At 45.5% G+C, this 19,095-nt stretch overlaps 1 protein-coding gene across 10 annotated transcripts in view; it reads left to right on the top strand.

Moving 5' to 3' along the window:
* LOC133476939 (echinoderm microtubule-associated protein-like 6) overlaps positions 1–19,095 on the top strand; it is a 56,043-nt gene that overhangs the window by 20,837 nt on the left and 16,111 nt on the right. For 6 of the 10 annotated variants that reach the window (XR_009788180.1, XM_061771004.1, XM_061771005.1 and 3 more), the window contains 14 exons: positions 757–835; positions 906–1,035; positions 2,046–2,144; positions 2,286–2,306; positions 3,274–3,447; positions 3,514–3,722; positions 5,021–5,178; positions 5,261–5,375; positions 5,654–5,842; positions 6,957–7,129; positions 12,068–12,230; positions 12,313–12,416; positions 13,161–13,314; positions 13,392–13,492. Coding sequence is in view for 8 of the 10 variants with exons in the window: in XM_061771004.1 (XP_061626988.1) it covers positions 757–835; positions 906–1,035; positions 2,046–2,144; positions 2,286–2,306; positions 3,274–3,447; positions 3,514–3,722; positions 5,021–5,178; positions 5,261–5,375; positions 5,654–5,842; positions 6,957–7,129; positions 12,068–12,230; positions 12,313–12,416; positions 13,161–13,314; positions 13,392–13,492 (1,869 nt within the window). In the remaining 2 variants the exon portion in view is untranslated. Of the gene's footprint in view, positions 1–756; positions 836–905; positions 1,036–2,045; positions 2,145–2,285; positions 2,307–3,273; positions 3,448–3,513; positions 3,723–5,020; positions 5,179–5,260; positions 5,376–5,653; positions 5,843–6,956; positions 7,130–12,067; positions 12,231–12,312; positions 12,417–13,160; positions 13,315–13,391; positions 13,493–16,496; positions 19,011–19,095 lie in introns of those variants that run through there. The other 4 variants (XM_061771006.1, XM_061771007.1, XM_061771001.1 and 1 more) reach the window with 4 other exon arrangements.

The raw sequence follows: 19,095 nt of genomic DNA on the forward strand, positions 1-19,095 counted from the left end.
TTACATGATCAAAAGCTTTTTGAAAAATAAAGAGAAACATAAACATAAAGCATTTTAAAAACATTTAAAAACGAAGAAAACAAATCCAGTACAATACAACAGTGCAGGAAAGATAATTTCAGAGTTGAAATGTTCTAAAAAGGCATGAGAAAAAAAGAACAGTTTTTAACCTGGATTTAAACACATTGGCACGACGCCGATTTGACTTCTGTTGGCAATTTATTCCATTTGTCTGCAGCATAGTAGACCACCATGTTTGCTTTGGACTTCGGATCTGAGTCGGCAGATCTCAGAGCCCTACTGGGCTTATAACCCATTAACATGCCTTTAATGTATTCAGGACCTGAATGAAGCATTTAGGAATTTATAGACCAGTAGCAGAACTTTAAAGTCTGTTCTATAGCTGACTGGGAGCCGGCGTAGAGACTTTAGAATTGGTGTAATATGCGCTGACCTCTTTATTCTGGTCAGAACCCGAGCTGCAGCATTCTGAATGAGCTGCAGCTGTTTAATGCTCTTTTGGGGGAGTCCAGTCACAAGACCGTTACAATAGTCAAGCCTACTTGAGATAAAATCATGGATGAGCTTTTCCTGGTCTGCTTGGCACATCCAAGCCTTCAATCTAAATATGTTCTGTATGCTGTTTAATGATTGACACTGAAGGTCTTATTTTGGTTTTTGGCCTTGTTTATGGTCTTGCTCCTAATCCTGAACCTGATCCTGGTTCTTGGTGTATTCTGGCTTTTGTGTTTTCAGACCTCCGGTGAGTCGGGCAACTCCGCTGCCTGACAAGCTCGTGAGGAACAACGTGTCCAGGAAGAAGAAGGCAGTGGAGGTGAGACCAGTTCCGGTTTTGGTCTCGGTGGGCTGACCTGTCGTCTCGGGTCTCATTGCGTTTTCTTCAGGACTTGCAGCTCGACCACGTGTTCGGGTACAGAGGATTGGACTGCCGTAACAACCTTCACTACCTTAACGACGGCGCCGACATCATCTTCCACACTGCGGCCGCAGCCATCATACAGAACCTGTCCTCCGGTTCGTAGTGCACCCCGGAGCAGGAGTAACAAAAGCACTCCTACTCTGTACTGAAGTATAAGCACACATACTCTGGTCAAAGTAGAAGTACCGATTCAAGTCCTGCGCTCCTGTAAGTAAAAGTAACAAAGGACAGACTCGGAAATGTATTGAAGTACAAAAATATAAATGAATATTCCTTTCCATTACTGTATGTACAATACCCGTTTTTCTAACGTGGCACAACCCACACACTCCCCACACCCCCCGAAGAAATACTGCACACACTGGGGGTGGAACCGACTAGTCTGCGCGTCAACTTTACCACTCCGCAATGACGATTACGGCTTGACGTCAATGAATCGTCAATCGCGTGGGGAGTCAGTGAGCCAAGTTTACGTCTGGAGGCGCGCACACTCGGGCTGGAACGGCTTCAGATTTTTTGGAGTTGACGCTAAGGTCGCCGTAGTTTGCTGCGCCGGCCGAAATGTTGCGTAACAAAAAATTGTTTTTATCCGCTCGGGATAACAACTGAAAAAACACCTTACTGAAACCCATTATTTTTCCCCATTAGACAGATTTTCGGAATGCCAGAAGATAGTGCTGCTTTTTAGACTAGCACAAGAGACAAGAAATTATTCCTGGAACCGACAACATCAACTGCCAAGTTAATTTGGAAAACAATGAACAACACCAAATAAACAACAATAATCAGTTAATATATAGTAAATGGAAAAAAAATATTCTGCAATCAACTTTAATGCAAAATACATTTTTATCCGATTAATCGATGAAATAATCGACCCAGTGGACCCTGCATACACGTGGTTCGTTACCCACAGATTCACCTATTTGCGGAATTAAAAAAAAAAAAAAAAAAATCAATTTTCCTTAATCATTCTTGGCGGTGGGGGGACAAACACCTATTTATTATTGCTGGATTTACGCTATTGGCACTCGGGCTCGGTCCTTAGATCCACTGAAATTGGGGTTAGCTACAGCTCTAGTGGCCGTGTTTCCTGTGCCAACAGGAACTCAGAGTTTCTATCTGGAGCACACAGACGACATTCTTTGTCTCACTGTCAACCAGCACCCCAAATACCAAAACGTCATCGCCACGGGACAGATCGGTGAGTGATCACTCTGCTCGTCAATCGTCGAAGGCTTTTTCTGCTGCTCCCGCCGCATGAACGTGGCTGCGTTTGCTCCATATGCCGCTTTTCTGTTTTGTTTTGTTTTTTGCTTCCTCGTCGTCTCCACTCCTTCATCAGGTGACATCACAGAAGTCCCAGGTAAGCCCCGCCCACCCGGCATCCCATCCGTGCGGTGCACGTCGGATGTGTCGTTTGTGTAGAAGCTCAGATGTCCGCCGAGTATGGAATGTGTGCTTGTGCGGTCTGGATTGTCATCACGTAGAGTACAGCTATCTGCTGTCTATCGTTACTATATCACGGCTCACTTATTGCAGATTTTTTTTTTTTATTGATTGTGTAGTGCAGGTACTGACCTGCACATATTTGGTACAGAGCAACTTACTGAGCAAATTCAACTAACACATTTGGTAAGTGACCAAGTTGCTTAGAGATGCAGTTAACACGATCCGTACGCCACTGCTTAACTCACAAGCCAGAGTCAGAGTTTCATGAAATAAAGTCACAAAAAACAACCTAGCCCGAAGTACAGTATCATGCACACATTCATAACAATATGGAAGTAAAGAGCAACATTTAGCTTGGTTTTCTTCCACCTGTAGTTTAAAAGAGTACTGCAGGAACTTTGGGAAGCAGCAACAAGGACCCTGATGCTTTGCACAAATTGGGAGCCCTGAAAGCTCTGCTTCCCCTGCTGAAGAGAGGAGGGGGGTTGGGGAGAGCTGCACTTCTTCCAGAGGAGCCCAGCATCTAGTGGCACAAAGTGGTACTACAATGAAGGCGGCCAACTCTAGATTGGGACTAGCCCGAGTACTGTAAGATCCCCATAATAAAATAGCGGGGGATGCAGAAGGTACGAGATACAGTGCAGGTTCATTATGAATAGCATCAAAGAGTCCAAAAATGGCGATGTCGCGACTCCGGTGTGATGTCGGCATGCGGGCCTCATTTCCATCACCTGTTTGGACTTGAGTCTGTGTGGACTGCTTTGGTTCTCGGTCCTGTCGTGGTCTAAGCTACATTTGACGTCGTGCTCGTGACGAGCTAGTTGATGACGCTAGATAAGTTACTCACCTAGTTCCTTACGGTTTGTGCTGTGCGGCCTCAGGTTTTGCTCCATGCATCCACGTGTGGGACGCCATGACCAAGCAGACCTTGTCCATCCTACGCTGCTCCCACGCTAAAGGCGTCGGCTATGTCAACTTCAGCGCGACGGGGAAGCTGCTTCTGTCTGTTGGGGTGGAGCCCGAACACGTCATCACCGTGTGGCGGTGGCAGGAAGGTAAAAAAAAAAATGTGGTCGGCGCCTCCTGCGGGACAACCATCGCATGAGTGTTTTTGACGGCAGGGACCAGGATCACGAGTAAAGGGGGCCACCCGGAGCGGATCTTCGTGGTGGAGTTCCGACCGGACTCGGACAGCCAGTTTGTGTCGGTGGGCATCAAACACATCAAGTTCTGGACTCTGGCGGGCGGCTCGCTCTTGCACAAAAAAGGCGTCGTCGGCGCCGTGGAGGACGGACGCATGCAGACCATGTTGGCGGTGGCCTTTGGAGCTGTAAGTCAAAGTCCACGTCTGGCTTCTGGAGACCTTAAGGTCCTGACCTACCCTGGGAGGACAAATACTTGCTTCCTCTACTTTGTCTGAATATTTAAGTTTGTAAACCATTCATTCATTCATCTTCCATTCCGCTTATCCTCCCACGGGTCGCGGGCGTGCTGGAGCCTATACCGGGTATCTTCTTGGGGCGAGAGGCGGGGTACACCCTGAACTGGTTGCCAGCTAATTGCAGGGCACATAGAAACAAACAACCATTGCCGCTCACAATCACAGCTACGGGCAATTTAGAGTCTTCAATGAACCTACCCTGCATGTTTTTTCTGGGGTGTGGGAGGAAACCGGAGTGCCCGGAGAAAAGCCACGCAGGCGGGGCAGGGATTTGAACCCCGGTCCTCAGAACTGTGCGGCGGATGCGCTAACCAGTCGTTCACCGTGCCGCCTTTTGGTAAACCACTGTACTGACAAACAGATCTCTGAAGATGGCGGCATTGTATCAATGTGGATTTGACATCAGCACAGCTGGCGATAAAGATTAGGCGGTGAATCTCGGCTCGTCACGTCAATGGTGAGGGAGCGATTTGCCAGCACTTTGGAAGTCGGACAAGTTTAGGCACCTCACACACCTCGCAGAGTCGCTGTACTGTATGTATACATGTTTAAACAGTGTATGAAAGTAGGAAGTGTGTGAGAAAAGATGACGCAGATTATGGAGTAAATGGCGAACACCATTTGAAAAAGCCATTGACGCTCAACTAGAGACATGCGGTGAGTCAGCGGCGCTCCCGGCGTCTTTTATAGTTGTAGATCTCTAAATGACCATTTTGCCGTGAAAAGCCCGTCCTCATCCTCAGTTTTGGTTGTTTTATAGTTTGAGGCGTCACAAAAGCAACAAATATTCGCGTCAAAGTCACTGTTCTGCTTGACATGTTTCTTTTCACAAAAAGCTTCTTTTCTCCACTCTTTGGTCACAAAGCAGTGCTTTTGGTGAAAGCGACCCATGTTCTACTGCTTATTGCTAACCAACGCAAAAAGGTAGAAAGAAAGGAGAGCTTCTGTCAACACAAAATTGTGTGGGTCTTGAAAGATTGGTCAAAATGCTGAAAACCGGATGGCAATCTGGGAAACTGCTTTGAAAATGGCTGGGAGCGATGAATGAGTTAAGAATCTTTTTGGACAGGCGTCAGTGACTCATGGATTTTGGATCTCGGAGGCAGGGCTCGGTCCCTAACCCTGACAATAGCGAGGGAACACTTAAGTACGCAGTGTGAGTGGGTTTGCGCCTGTGTGTGGTGTAGAACAACCTGACCTTCACCGGCGCCATCAACGGCGACGTGTACGTGTGGAGGGAGCACTTCCTGGTCCGAGTGGTGGCCAAGGCGCACATCGGTCCGGTCTTCACCATGTACACCACGTTGAGGGACGGACTCATCGTCACGGGTGGAAAAGAACGTCCGTGAGTACGCGGGCGGCATCGGGAGGCCGGGCGGCCGGCCGGTTCTTCTCATCTGACCGAGTTCTCTCGCCGCGGCGAACAGGACCAAGGAAGGCGGCGCCGTCAAACTTTGGGACCAGGAGATGAAGCGATGCCGAGCCTTTCAGCTGGAAACCGGTCAACCGGTGGAGAACGTCCGATCCGTCTGCAGAGGGAAGGTAGGAGTGGCGACGTCACCGCAAACGCGCTACGGAATGTCGCGGTTAACTAGATGGAAACCAGTTCCATTCTCGGAATATTTGGGATGTTCCCTTAAAAGGAAACATGTTTTTGTGCAGTGATGTCAATCTGACGTGACTGTCAAAATGTTCTCTCTCTTTATTGGCTCACATTAGTTCATTCTACCACTAGTTCTTTTCGACAATAATTCCCCCCTTTTGGAGTCGGTGACCCCAAACCAAACTGACTAGACACAGATTTGACTCTGATGATCCAGGGCAAGATCCTGGTGGGAACCAAAGACGGCGAGATCATCGAAGTCGGAGAGAAGAACGCGGCGTCCAACACCATGATCAACGGACATACCCGGGGCGGGATCTGGGGACTCGACGCTCATCCTTTCAAAGACGTCTTCATCTCGGCCAGCGATGACGGAACCGTACGCATTTGGGACCTGGCTGATAAGGTCAGACTCACAGCTCGCACTCATTTTCTCACAACCGACCGCGGATACCACGCTGAACCCTCTTTGATCGCGGGGTGGGTGGGGGGGATACGTTCCAGACCCACCTACGATGGGTGAAAAACCGCAATATAGAGAGACAATATAAAAAAAAAAAACTGCTCTTTTATAGTTTTGCTCATCCTTGGTAAAGTAAAAAATGCAATAGCTTATAAATTCGACACACCACAGAGAAGAGTGTTGTTAACAAGCCTGCCAAATTTGAATGAATAAAAAAATGGGGAAAAAAGTATATAAAATGAGGCTCCAAGATCTTGAAGAATAGAGACCACCTCCTCCGAGCTGCCGGACGCTGAGGGATGCGCTGAAAACACCACCAAAATGGTGGCCCTATATCTCCAAAATTCCGTACGAAATTGTTCTCAGTCTTTGTACATTTTCAGGACTTATCTTCAAACACATTTTATCTACAAATCACTTCAAATTACCTTTACAGGGTCTTTAAAGGGGAACTTTAAAAAAAAAAAAAAAAAAAAGCAAGAGCACATTGTATGTGTCAGCGTTCGTCATTTAGGCATATTTGGGTCTTGCGGAGTCTGCGGGCCAGGACTAGCCGACTCAAAGACAGTTTTGTACATCCGGCGGTCAGGAATCTGAACTCTCTGCCCGCTCTGCACCCTCGACTGTACCTCTTCTGTCCTCTGCCCACCTGAACTCCGACGCCCCACCTACATGCACATGGACACACACGCATCGATACACGCTCACCAGACGCAGGGTCACACCAGCCTCTTGAGCGGCATTGAGGTTTTCTCATCTAATTTATAAATGTCTTATTTGCCTTGGTTCCAATACTTACAGCCAGGCATATATTCTTATATTCTTTATCCTCTGCAAAGAACGACTAATATTACTGCCGTACTGAGGAGCTGAGACCGTCTCCATGTACAGTATATCCGTCAGTGGGTCTGTCTTCGACTGCCCCCAGGTGGACAAAGCGTGCAGACCAGAAGGAGCAGCTCAATGCCCCTTGAATTGATGCAAAGTGTGACAAAAACTGTCGCACAAACAATGACCAGTGAGATAGCCACGGTTGACTTGATTCTTTGTCTCCTAGAAACTCCTGAACAAAGTGAATCTGGGCCATCCCGCTAAGTGCACGTCGTACAGTCCCAACGGCGAGATGGTTTCCATCGGCATGGAGAACGGAGAGTTCATCATACTGCTGGTCAACTCGCTCACCGTGTGGGGCAAGAAGCGAGACCGCAGCGTCGCCATCCAGGACGTACGGTACGACCTACGATACCGCCTGACTTTGAAGGACAGCCTGATTTCTGAAGATCCTAAATTAGCCGCTGGCGCTAAATTGTATGCTGACTCTCACAACTCGTTGACTGGCAGCCATTTTCAAAGCAGAGTTGCCCATACTGCCGGCCGTTTTCGAACATTTTGATCTTTCAAGATCCACAGAATATTGTGTTCCGTGACCATATCACAAGCGAACTTACCAAAAGACACAGTAGACTCGTCTTTCATCTGGGAAAAAAAAGTCTGTGTCTAGGTAGGGATGCACGATAACCGATAACTCATCCCTCATAACACGTCGAATATTGCTCTAAACGTTTCAGTCGTCTTTTTACAGTAGCTTTCTGATATTTATATCAACACAAGAGACCGCCACGAAAGCAAGAAAAGAACGCCTCGTGTGCGAGCTTTCGTTATTGCTTGGCTGGCTGGCTGGCTAACGTCGCACAGTTTTAGGTGTCGTGAGGACAGCACAACTATAGCAGGAGGGCCGTTGTGTGTTTGGATGTTCATTCCATTTGGAGATGATCTAATTCATCATCCAGTGAGCGAACGTTGCAAAGTAAGATGTGTAGGAGCGGTGTCACGCATGGGCTAGCTAGCGCTGTTAGCCCACCGCGACAACCGCGCTTCCGCTTGCGGCCAACCCGCCCCCGCTCGCTCCTGTGTCGGCTTGAGCCGCTAAGCGAGTCCGCCGCTTCGTAGGTCTTGCCGAGAGCCGCTCTCCGAAGGACGCGAGTGTCGTAGTTACGAGCTCAAAGTCACTGGGCGCTCGTCATTTCAGCAAGCGCTGGCGATCTATATGCTAATTTACAGCGGATATTGACTATTTTTAGTGTTTGGGAAAACACTATTTGGGAAAAGGAACATGTCGAGCAGAACAGTGACGCTAATAATCGATTGATATTGTCAATTTTTTGGATTAACCGATAAATCATGTCGTTCCTATATTGAAAAACAGAATATTATTTCAAATTGACAGTGCAGAATATGCACACACATTAATTGATTCAGCGACTGGTTTGGTCCGTAACATGCTGAGTGAGTGAAGTTATTGCCAAAACATTATTTAAGGACTCGCTGATGCCCTCTAACTTTGAATCGCATTTCATCGACTCAATTATTTTGTTTGCCATGAAGTGTGATGACTCATATGAAACCAAATAAAAACCAGAGACACCGTTTTCAGATGTCAAAACACGTCATCTTTGACCGAGTTCCACTTTAAATATATGATGTACACAGAGAGAGTTTAACTAAAACGGGAGCTGATCTTTTTCTTATTCGTTTTTTCCCGTAAACACGCAGTTGTCTCACAAAATGTACGCGTCCGCGGGAAAACGATTAGCCAAATCTTTCTCTCGGTTGTCCTTCTGCTTGTTACATGCGGTGGATTTAACAAGGTGAAATATACCGTTCTCCATCTCCACATTTTGCTGACGGTCATAGTAGAGGAGCAGAAGATTTTGCTATAAAAGCAATAGCATGCTCAGGAGCTTCTGCAGCAGCAACAGAACGCGGTAATCCACCATTTTTGTTGTGAAGGTTGGCTGTGTTCGCGCCTTGACGGTCACGCCAAAACTGGGACCAGCACGTCATCGTCTCAGGAAATTGGATGGAATGGAGTCAATTCTCCATGTAGTGGACAAATGCCGCAAGAACATCATTCTGCGCAACTCCCACACTTAACGGCATTTTCCGTTTCATGAGAAACTAAGACCATCAGTGTTTAATCTGCAAAACTCCGGTCGACTGGTCGGGTTTCGGTTTTGTATTTGCATCTACTCTTCAAACTCTGTTCAAATGTTTTGATCGTTTGGCAGACGTAATCCTGGGTGAGCTCGGTGAGTAGATCAGGGATGTGTACTTGACAAATACAGCGGCTGGAATAAGTATTTAACATGTCACCATTTTTCTTACTACATATATTTCCAAAGGTGCTATTGACATGAAATTTGACCCATACATACAAAGAAAGTAGAACAAATAAGCTCAGAAATTAAGTTGTGTGTGATAATGACACGGGGAAAAAGTATTAAACACGTCAGCTGGTATTTATTGAGTACGTTGTACAAAAGCCTTTGTTTGCAATGACAGCTTCAAGACTCCTTGTGTATGGAGAAACTAGTCGCATGCATTGCTCTGGTGTGATTTTGGCCCATTCCTCCACACAAGCGGTCTTCAAATCTTGAAGGTACCGTGCGCTTCTTTTATGGACCTTGAGTTTCAGTTCTTTCCATTAATTTTCCATTGGATTCAAGTCAGGTGATTGGCTGGGCCATTCTAACAGCTTTATTTTTTTTCTTTGAAACCATTTGAAAGTTTCCTCGGCAGTACGTTTTGTATTATTGTCCCGATGAACTGTCCACCCTCGTTTCACTTTCATCATCCTCGTAGATGGCAGCAGATTTTGTCAAGAATGTCTTGGTACATTTTCCCATTCATCCTTCCTTCAATAATTTCAGGTCTACCAGTACCATTTGCTGAAAAGCAGCCCCACGCCATGATGTTCCCACCGCCGAACTTGACTGTTGGTATGGTGTTTCTATGGCGATCTGCAGTGCCATTTCTCCTCCAAACGTGGTGTGCATTATGGCATCCAAACAGTTAAATTTTGCTCTCATCCGACCAGACTATATTCTCCCAGTATTTAACTGGCTTGTCCAAATGTTGTTCAGCAAACTTTAAACGAGCTTTGACATGCTTTTTTTTCCAGCAATGGGGTCTTGCGTGGTGAGCGTGCATACAGGCCCTGGTGGCGGAGTGCATTACTCACAGTTTTCCTTGTGACAACAGTACCTGCTAATTCCAGGTCTTTTTGAAGCTCTCCATAGGTGGCCCTCAATTTGGACTGAACCAGCTGATATTCATTTGCACTGACAAGGGGCTGGATTGCCGTTTGATTATTGATAGATTTTAGGTGTTGTCTTGGCTTTCCACGCCTTTTTGCACTTCCCTTTCTTCATGTGTTCAATACTTGTTCCCTGTGTCATTTCACATTATTACACACAACTTAATTTCTGATCTTATTTGTTCTACTTTCTTTGTATGTATGGATTACTTGGGGTGTTCCCAACATCTGGTGAAAATGTCATGTCAATAGCACCTTAGCGTGTTAAATACTTATTTCAGCCGCTGTATATTAGTTTGTGGCAGTAAACCCTTGGATTCCAGTTGACGAATGGCAGTGAATCATTTAAGGGCCAATTCATGCTTTGGGCACCCGCACATTGGTCCATGTGGCGTAAGTATCGTCGTTAACCACTGCACGTGCGCGACGGTCTGTGCAGACCCGTCTGCGGTCGACCGCGTGTGCCTGGACGCATAAGCGTGCCGACCACACGTGCGCATAGCAACGGGGATACCTTGCCTCAAATCCGGTTGAATTTCTCAGTTATTGAGACAAATATGGGCAATAAGGCGGATACTCGTCTGGCTACCCTCTCTCGTCTTGAGGTAATATCCCTTGAATGACTCACACAACTCGTGAATGCGGCAAAACAGACAGCGTGCTTGCTGGCAAACCTGTTAAAGAGCCGTAGATCTCGAATGTTCATCTTCTTTCAAAGGGTTTTTGGATTTCTTTTGTTCAGACAAAAAAGGAGGAATCTCTTACCTTGCTCACAGTTTCGGCTGTCACTCCAGCCGTTGTCAGCGTTGTCACTGCTTGCTGGTGCGACGTCTTTTAAAACAGCTAATCGAGTGGGGAAACCTTCAAAATGAAGTTTCCCGACCCGACGGAGTCTGCACTTCAACCCCCTCGCCGCTATTGAAGAACGGTGTCCCAGGTGTGCGGGAACACACGTGTTGCTTCATGCCTCTGTATTTCTATTGACTGCCAATGTCCAAAATGGGCCATAATTAAAGCAAAGCAGCAAGCCAGACAACATAAACAGAAGAAAAGGGAAAGAAAAGTGAAACCCAAACAGGAAACGGACACCAAAAACACGGACATAGTAACACTCCCATATATCTGAGGAAGAATAGAACCCATACAACACAAAACATCAAGTAAATACAGAAAACTCAGACAACTACTCGTACACCCCAAAGACACAATAACACAGGACAAGAAACGGCATCATATATGAAATACCATGCAACTCTTGCAATAAAACATACGTTGGAGAAACCGGACAAACTTTCAGCACACCAGAATGAATGTGAGAAGGAAACAGCAGCACCATTCACCAGGACACAAAGACAGACAGTAGAACATCAGCCGAAACAGATGACTGCAGGAGGAATGACAACATCCTGGACTGGGAAAATGAGAAGATCATCACCTCGGAAACCAAGAAATACAAACGATGGATAAAAGAATCAACAGAAATACGGAAACGTGGACGCAACACCATCAACAGGGACCCCGTTCTTCAGCGGAGAGTAGCGCAGACTCCATTGGGTCGGGGGACTTTATTTTGAAGGGTTCCCGATCTGATCGGCTGTTTTAAAAGGCGTCGCACCAGCAAGCAATGACAGCTCTGACGAAGGCTGGAGTGACAGCCGAAACTGTCAGCAAGGTAAGCGATTCCTCTTAATCGGGGGGAAAAAATTGTCCGACCCAAAGAAATACAAAAACCCTTTGTTAAAGAGCTGTTTTCAAGCTTCGGACCTTCGACCCTAAATATTATTAACTTGTCCGTCTCCTCTGGCAATATACCTGCAGCTGTTATTAGACCCTTCCTCAAAAGACCCGACCTCGACCCTGAGAATCTTATCATAGGCAATTACAGGCCAATGTCAGCTTGGCAAAATTCCGTCCATTAAGCAGTCAAGCCCAAGTTCATTGTATTAGCATGTGCTCCTCGTAGTCTTTTCAAATGTTTTTCCTGTTGGTCAGGAGCAATCCTGGGTTATCCCGGTTAGTGGATGAGCTTTCATATCTGTCAGGCCCTCAGTGTGTTTTTGTCGCCCTCATAGCTTCAGTCCAGACAACCGCTACATCGCGGTGGGTTGTGTCGAGAGCACCGTGGACTTCTACGACCTTTCGCTGGGCTCATCCCTCAACCGGATCGGTTACTGCAAGGACATCCCGGGGTGCGTCATCCAGATGGACTTCTCTGCGGACAGCAAGCACATTCAGGTTCAGGACACGCTCAAATTCTGTGTCTCGTGTCTCACGGGTCTCGGTCTCACCGAAATGTCCTCGGCGCTCCTCCTCGCAGGTGTCCACAAGTACCTACGCTCGGCAGGTGCATGAAGTTCCTTCGGGGAAGATCGTCACGGAACCATCCCTGGTTGAGAGGATCACCTGGGCTACGTGGACCAGGTGAGAGTGCGGACCTGGCAACAGGGCTGTCCAAGTCATTTTGTATCTCTGCTTTCTCTCAGAAGCTCGTTAGGACTGTCAAACCATGTCTACAATGCTGTATAAGCACCTCATTGAATTCTTACATACAGTAAACCCCCGCAGTGAATGAGTTAATAGCGAGAAGAAGAGGCAGAGAAGGTCCCCAACTAATAGTGTAGCCCCTAACAGGAATCATGGTTATTCCCGCGTCGCAGAGAGAATAAATGCCTCTGGGTTATGTTGGATGCTCCGTTTGTCTGTGTTGCTGCTCTGTGTGTGTTCAACTAGCATTTGTGCGAAAATTCACCATTACCGTAACATCTACGCTAATTTCAGTTTGCATTATGTGGTAGCATTAAGCTAGTGGTCTTTCATTAGTCAAAATTTTGGTGTTAAATCAATTCAAATATCCAATGTTTCATTGTAGTTTGTTTTACGTGTCAGCTTCTTCTTACTACTAAGTGTTGTGGGAAGGAACGGATTAATGGCTTTTCCATTCATTTCAATGGGGGAAAAGGGTTTGAGTGTCACAAATTATTTGAATGCCGTGTGGGTCGGGCTCTCGTTTGGAGTGTACCCCCCGCTATAAACGGGGCTTCACTGGATACGCGACAAATTGATGGATGGAACTAGTTTTCAAAGCAGAAGTCACAGAATTTGTCAGCAAAGTTGTTTTTCCAGATTGCACCTTCGCTTGTTCAGACTTTGCGTCTTTTTGTGCAGCATCCTCGGCGACGAGGTCCTGGGGATTTGGCCTCGTAGCGCCGACAAGGCGGACGTGAACTGTGCGTGCGTGTCCCACGCCGGCCTCAATTTGGTTACCGGCGACGACTTTGGCCTCATCAAGCTCTTCGACTTCCCGTGCTCGGAGAAATTTGTACGCTCGCCGTGTAAAGAAAAAGTGCGGGCGCATCTCTGTGGCTAACTGGGTTCTGTCCGGGGGGGTTTTCGCAGGCCAAGCACAAGCGCTACTTCGGCCACTCTGCTCACGTGACCAACGCTCGCTTCTCCTGCGACGACAAGTTTGTCATCAGCGCCGGCGGCAGCGATTGCAGGTGACAAGCAGATCACGTTTCTTACCGTACAAAGCTTTGAAATACCAGCACCCTTCCTTCTTTACATTTTGTAAAATGAAAAATGGATTCATCATTTTGTTGTTGTTTTTTTAAAGCTAACATAAAAAAATTAAAATTTCCCAAATTCAATATACTTCAGATTTTGGCCTGTATCAGAAAAATAAATGGAAAAACGGGCCACAGGACTGAGTTGAGCAAAGCATGATTATTTTGATAATCGATGATTTTTTTTCAATTTATTGATAATCATAGGTGGCCCGGTGGACGACTGGTTAGCACCTCTGCCTCACTGTTCTGAGGACAGGGGTTAAAATCCCGACGCCACCTGTGCGGAGTTTGCATGTTGTCCCCGTGCCTGCGTGGGTTTTCTCCGGGCGCTCCGGTTTCCTCCCACATCCCAAAAACATGCGTGCTTGGTTGATTGAAGACTCTAATTTGCCCTTAAGTGTGAATGTGAGCGCGAATGGTTGTTTGTTTATATGTGCCCTGTGATTGGCTGGTGACCGGTTCAGTGTGTACCCCGCCTCTCGCCCGAAGGTGGCTGGGATGGGCTCCAGCACGCCCACAACCCTTGTGAGGATAGTGGGGTACGGAAAATGGATGGATGGATAATTATTTTGATCATCGATGATTTTTTTCAATTTATTGATAATCATAGGTGGCCCGGTGGGTGACTGGTGAGCACATCTGCCTCACAGTTGTGAGGTTGCGGGTTCAAATCCCGGCCCGGCCTGTTCGGAGTTTGCATGTTCTCCCCGTGCCTGCATGGCTTTTCTCCGGGTGCTCCGGTTTCCTCCCACATCCCAAAAACATGCGAGGTAGGTTCACTGAAAACTCTAAATTGCCCGTAGGTGTGAATGCTTGTTTGTTTCCATGTGCCGTGCGATTGGCTGGCGACCAGTTCAGGGTGTAGCCCGCCTCTCGCCCAGAGTCGGCTGCGATAGGCGCCAGCATGCCCGCGATCCACGGGAGGATAAGCGGTACGGGAAATGAATGATGAATCGTATTAAAAAAAACATTTTTTAAATTTCCATCGCTTTATTAAAAAATGCACAAACATGAATTGATTCAACTTCAGTTTCTGGTTTGGTCCGTAACATCCGTCAGAAAATCGTCAAAAAAGGTGATTGTTTTCCACAGTCAAAGCAGATGTTTTCAAATGTCTTATTTGGATTCAACACGATAACACTGGGTTACATGTTTTTCCACTGCTTTAAGACTATTTTGCATCGCTGAATCGGAAAAAATGACATGCGTTTCTCTTGTTCAGGTCAGGTTTTTATTATTAATCAAAGGTTACAAACTTGGCTGACTGTAAATTGAATGGTTGACATCGATAAATGTAAGAACCTGTAAATTGAATGTTAAGTCATCATTCTTCAAAATTCTGCTGTTTACTTGAACCTCTAAAGCGAAATTACCTGTACATGTCAACAAAAACATGTGGCCATAGTTCAAAACATTGACCTGATATTTGGACTTGGGACAACAGAATTGTCCTAAATCAGCTAAAAAATCCTAGATAATACATTTCTTGTTGACCCGTGTAATCAGTAATCATGGAGGACTATAGAAATTGGAGAATATTTACCGTTGACAAGATTTTCTACTCGGTCAGCCGCATTTCTGGGAAGCCGCTCCCATTCTTGGAAGCGTATGGACAATTAAAACTATGAGTGGAGTTATTCCCTTAAAAGGAAGGAAGCTCATGGAGCAAACATGTTTTTGTACAGTAACGCAATGAGGCCAAGTGACCTCAACTCTCTGGTGCGGCTTCACCTGTGTTCATTCACCCATATACAGTACATCATCAATAAAGACTAGGGAGCCCGTTCCAGAAGCAGCCATGACATGACCTCCGCCATGCTTCACAGATGAGCTTGTGTGTTTTGGATCATAAGCACATCCTTTCTTTCTCCATACTTTGGCCTTTCCATCACTTTGCTAGAGGTTCATCTTGGTCTCATCAGTCCAGCAAACGTTGTTCCAAAACGTTTGTGGCTCATCTCTGTACTTTGTTGCAAAATCCAATCTGGCCTTCCGATTCTTTTTGCTGATGAGCGGTTTGCATCTTGTGGTATGACCTGTAGATTTCTTCGAACAGTGGATTGTGATACCTTCACCCCTGCCCTGTGGAGGTTGGCAGTGATATCACTGACTCTTGGCTTTGGGTGTTTCTTCACAGCTCTCACAATGTTTCTGTCGTCAACTGTTGTCGATACCCTTGGACAACCAGTTCGATATCTGTTGCTCAATACGCCAGTAGTTTCTTTCTTTTTCAGAACATTCCAAATTGTTGTATTGGCTATGCCCAATGTTTGTGCAAAAGCTCTGATCGATTTTCCTTCTATCGCTCAGCTTCTCCCATAGGCAGCTGTCTGGTCTTCATGTTTGCTTAACAGCAAATGCAGTTTTCACAGGTGAAACCCAAAGCCAAAAACAAGCAGTATCTAATTTTTAAGCAATCAATCGAAAAGGCAACACCTGAGCAACTACAAACACCCATCAGTCACAAGTTGTTAATACTTTTGTTCACTTGAAAAGTGGGTGGCTTCAAACGGAAGGTGCTCTGTCCTGTGTTGTTGAACACATCTCGATGTAAATGCCACGAAATAAGGGCTGGAATTCTGAACTTTCGTCTCATATTCATCTATTGGTCTGAAACCCAAAAGTATTCCGTACACAACAAAAACAAAGGAACTGACCTTGCCATTCCAATACTTTTGGAGGGGACTGACTGTATTCCCCCTTTTGGGGTCAATGACCCCAAATCAAACTAAGGTTTTATGTTTGCCTCTTGGGAACAACTTTAAATTAAACCAGGTCTCTAATCGATTCAACGATGATCAAAATAGTTGTTGATTAATTGCTTAATTGTTGCACCTCTTGTCAATCACGACTCACTTAGTTTTTTTTCCATTGCTAATTGAAAATGAAAAAAGCGAATGATATTCACATTCTTTGACTCTGTTTCTCCTTCTAGTTTGTTTGTGTGGAAATGTCAATAATTGCCAGCATGCTCCAGCGCGGCAGAGACCCGGCGTCCTGTGACACCCTCGCATGTTCCAAGCGCGTTTCCTGTGCGAGGATGTGCCTTTCCACTGCGACCTAACGGGATTTGTCTTTGGGGCGCAGTGCTACTACGTCACAGCAGGAAGTTGAACACTGTGGCTCCGCTTGTCTACCTCACCACGGCGTTCACTCGCTGAAGGTTACCATAGCAACACTCGCTGGGCTTTTATACACTTGAAGGAAACGTTGACTGATGAGTCTATAAAATGGGAAAAGATGCTAGAATACAGTGAACTCCCATTTATTGTGTGGGATACATTCCAGATGTGCTCGCGATACAGAGAGGCCGTATCAATTATTATTTATTTTTTTAATACAGCGGTGTCTTGAGTTGTGAATGACCTGACTTATGAGTTTTTCAAGTTAAGAGCTGTCATTCGGCCGATTTTTGGAACGCTGTAGGGTGGCAGTGAACTCGACTCAACTCGCCTCACAACAGGCAACAATTGGGGAAATAATGAACAATTCTTCAAAAAACAGCCTTCAAGCTGTTTATTGCCAGTCCCGGCTGAAGTTTACTCAAATACAGAAGACAAAAGTGAATTACACTTTGTGTATTTAAAACAAGCATAGTTTGCTAGCTTAAGGCTAACGCTAATTAGCGTATATGTTTTAAGCCCTCAAGCAACAGATTGATGAGAAACGGTTCAGCAACAACATGTAGTAGGGCTCCTTCGGTCGTTTGTCGATCATGGCTATCGCGACCTCGGAGTTTGGGGCGATGCGGCTAGAGCCGGTTCGACCAACGCGCGAGTGGCCGTCTCTGGTGCACAAAGTGTAGATGTAGTGGGTCGTTGAGGAGTGCCCGTGTGCGCGAATCTTGCGTCTGGCTCTTGTCCTTTTTTTTGCTAGGTTCAGTATCTTCTCCTCGCCTGCCTTCTGCTGTTTCTTGAGCAAGCAGTGCCACCTGCTGCGCTTTGCTGCAGTGTCCGCCCAAATCTCTGTTTTGCTATCAAGGGCTTTCATGTCATGCTTGCAGACATCCGTATAACGCAGCTGCGAGCGGCCTCGGGGTCTTTTGCCGGATGCGAGTTGACCATAGAAGAGATTATACAGTACAAGACAATATAACTCAAATTAATATATTCTTTATCCTCTGCGTAGAACGACTAATATTACTGCCGTAGTCATGAGCTGAGGCATTATTATGAATAAAGTATATTATTATGGAGCGCACATTCAACACATTTCAAGTTAGTAAAAGACCCGAAGTATTAAAGCATTCCATAACACCTGTTCTCACGTCTCACTGTCAAGAAATAGGAGACTATTGCATAACATCACTTGAGGAAATAAAAGACTCTCTGGCTCGCAAAGTTCTCTAAATGTTTCCCTCCCAGTTGACGTTTACTGTGAAAATGACTCAGAAAAGAAGACTATTAAACATTGTATATTTAAACACCACAAAACAAACAAACAAAACGACCGTATCATTTCGGCAAAAAAAAAAAAAAAAAAGGCAACGAGCTTAATGCTAACATACAATGCAATAGGCCACAGAAGGGCTAGTGTAAATTAGCATAGAACAGCGGTTTTCCAACTTTTGACAATAAAATAAAATTTAAAAAAATAAATGAAGGTATATTGTATCTGGAGCCTCAAAAGCCAGTCGGCTACAGGGCGGCAGTTTTTCCATTGCAGCGCGTTGATAGATGTGCGGCATTTGTCGCTTGATGCGCGGCAAAGAGTCAGCAACTAATTTTTTCGCGATGGTCCGCTTCAGTCTCATTCGGCCACGTCGTTGGCTTAAAAATCGTCGACGTAACGGTGGCGCAAACAATACACTGCCACATAGCGGGGGTTCACTGTAGATGTGTTGTGCTACACTAATGGCAGCATTGTGTGTTTGTGTATTGGAAACTTTTTTTTTATTTTTTATTTTTTAAAACAACAATTAAAAAAGCCAGGACACTAACTATGTTTAGCCAAATGGCTAGCTTACGTGGTTTATTTATTTGGTATGCTAGTTGCATGTTTCATTCAGATTAGCGTTTAGCAAGACAAGCTAACAAACAGCTCGTGAACAGTATGTCAAACACTGGAATAACTAGCGTCGCTGATGCTAACGGTATTGACTTGATTCCCTTTTAGCTTAGCACAAATGTATGTGATTAGCATGTATATTTAGTGGTAGTGTTTATTTATAGTCGGTGCTAACTTGACATTCAGGCATATTTTATACATTGTCGCTGTTTGACAAACAAATGCTACTCACAATCAGTCCCTCCGCTTAGCCGAGCTTGGCATCGAAGAAAGACGACCTGTGTCAGCCAGGCTAATGTAGCTAAATAAGAGATGCTGTCATTTCTCTTCCTGTTTGTGATTTTCTCATAGTTAGTATTTCATGTTGACAAAGTTTACAAAGTGTGCAGAAATCATGTATGATTAGGAATTATTTCACAATAAAAGTACATGTGAAAATAAATGTTCAATTGTAGTTTTTGAGATATTTTAAACAACACAACTTGATTTGGATAGCGCTTTCACAACTAATGGGTAACATCAAGTGA

Source organism: Phyllopteryx taeniolatus, chromosome 4 (assembly GCF_024500385.1).
Source record: "Phyllopteryx taeniolatus isolate TA_2022b chromosome 4, UOR_Ptae_1.2, whole genome shotgun sequence".
NCBI classification, from domain to species: domain Eukaryota; kingdom Metazoa; phylum Chordata; class Actinopteri; order Syngnathiformes; family Syngnathidae; genus Phyllopteryx; species Phyllopteryx taeniolatus.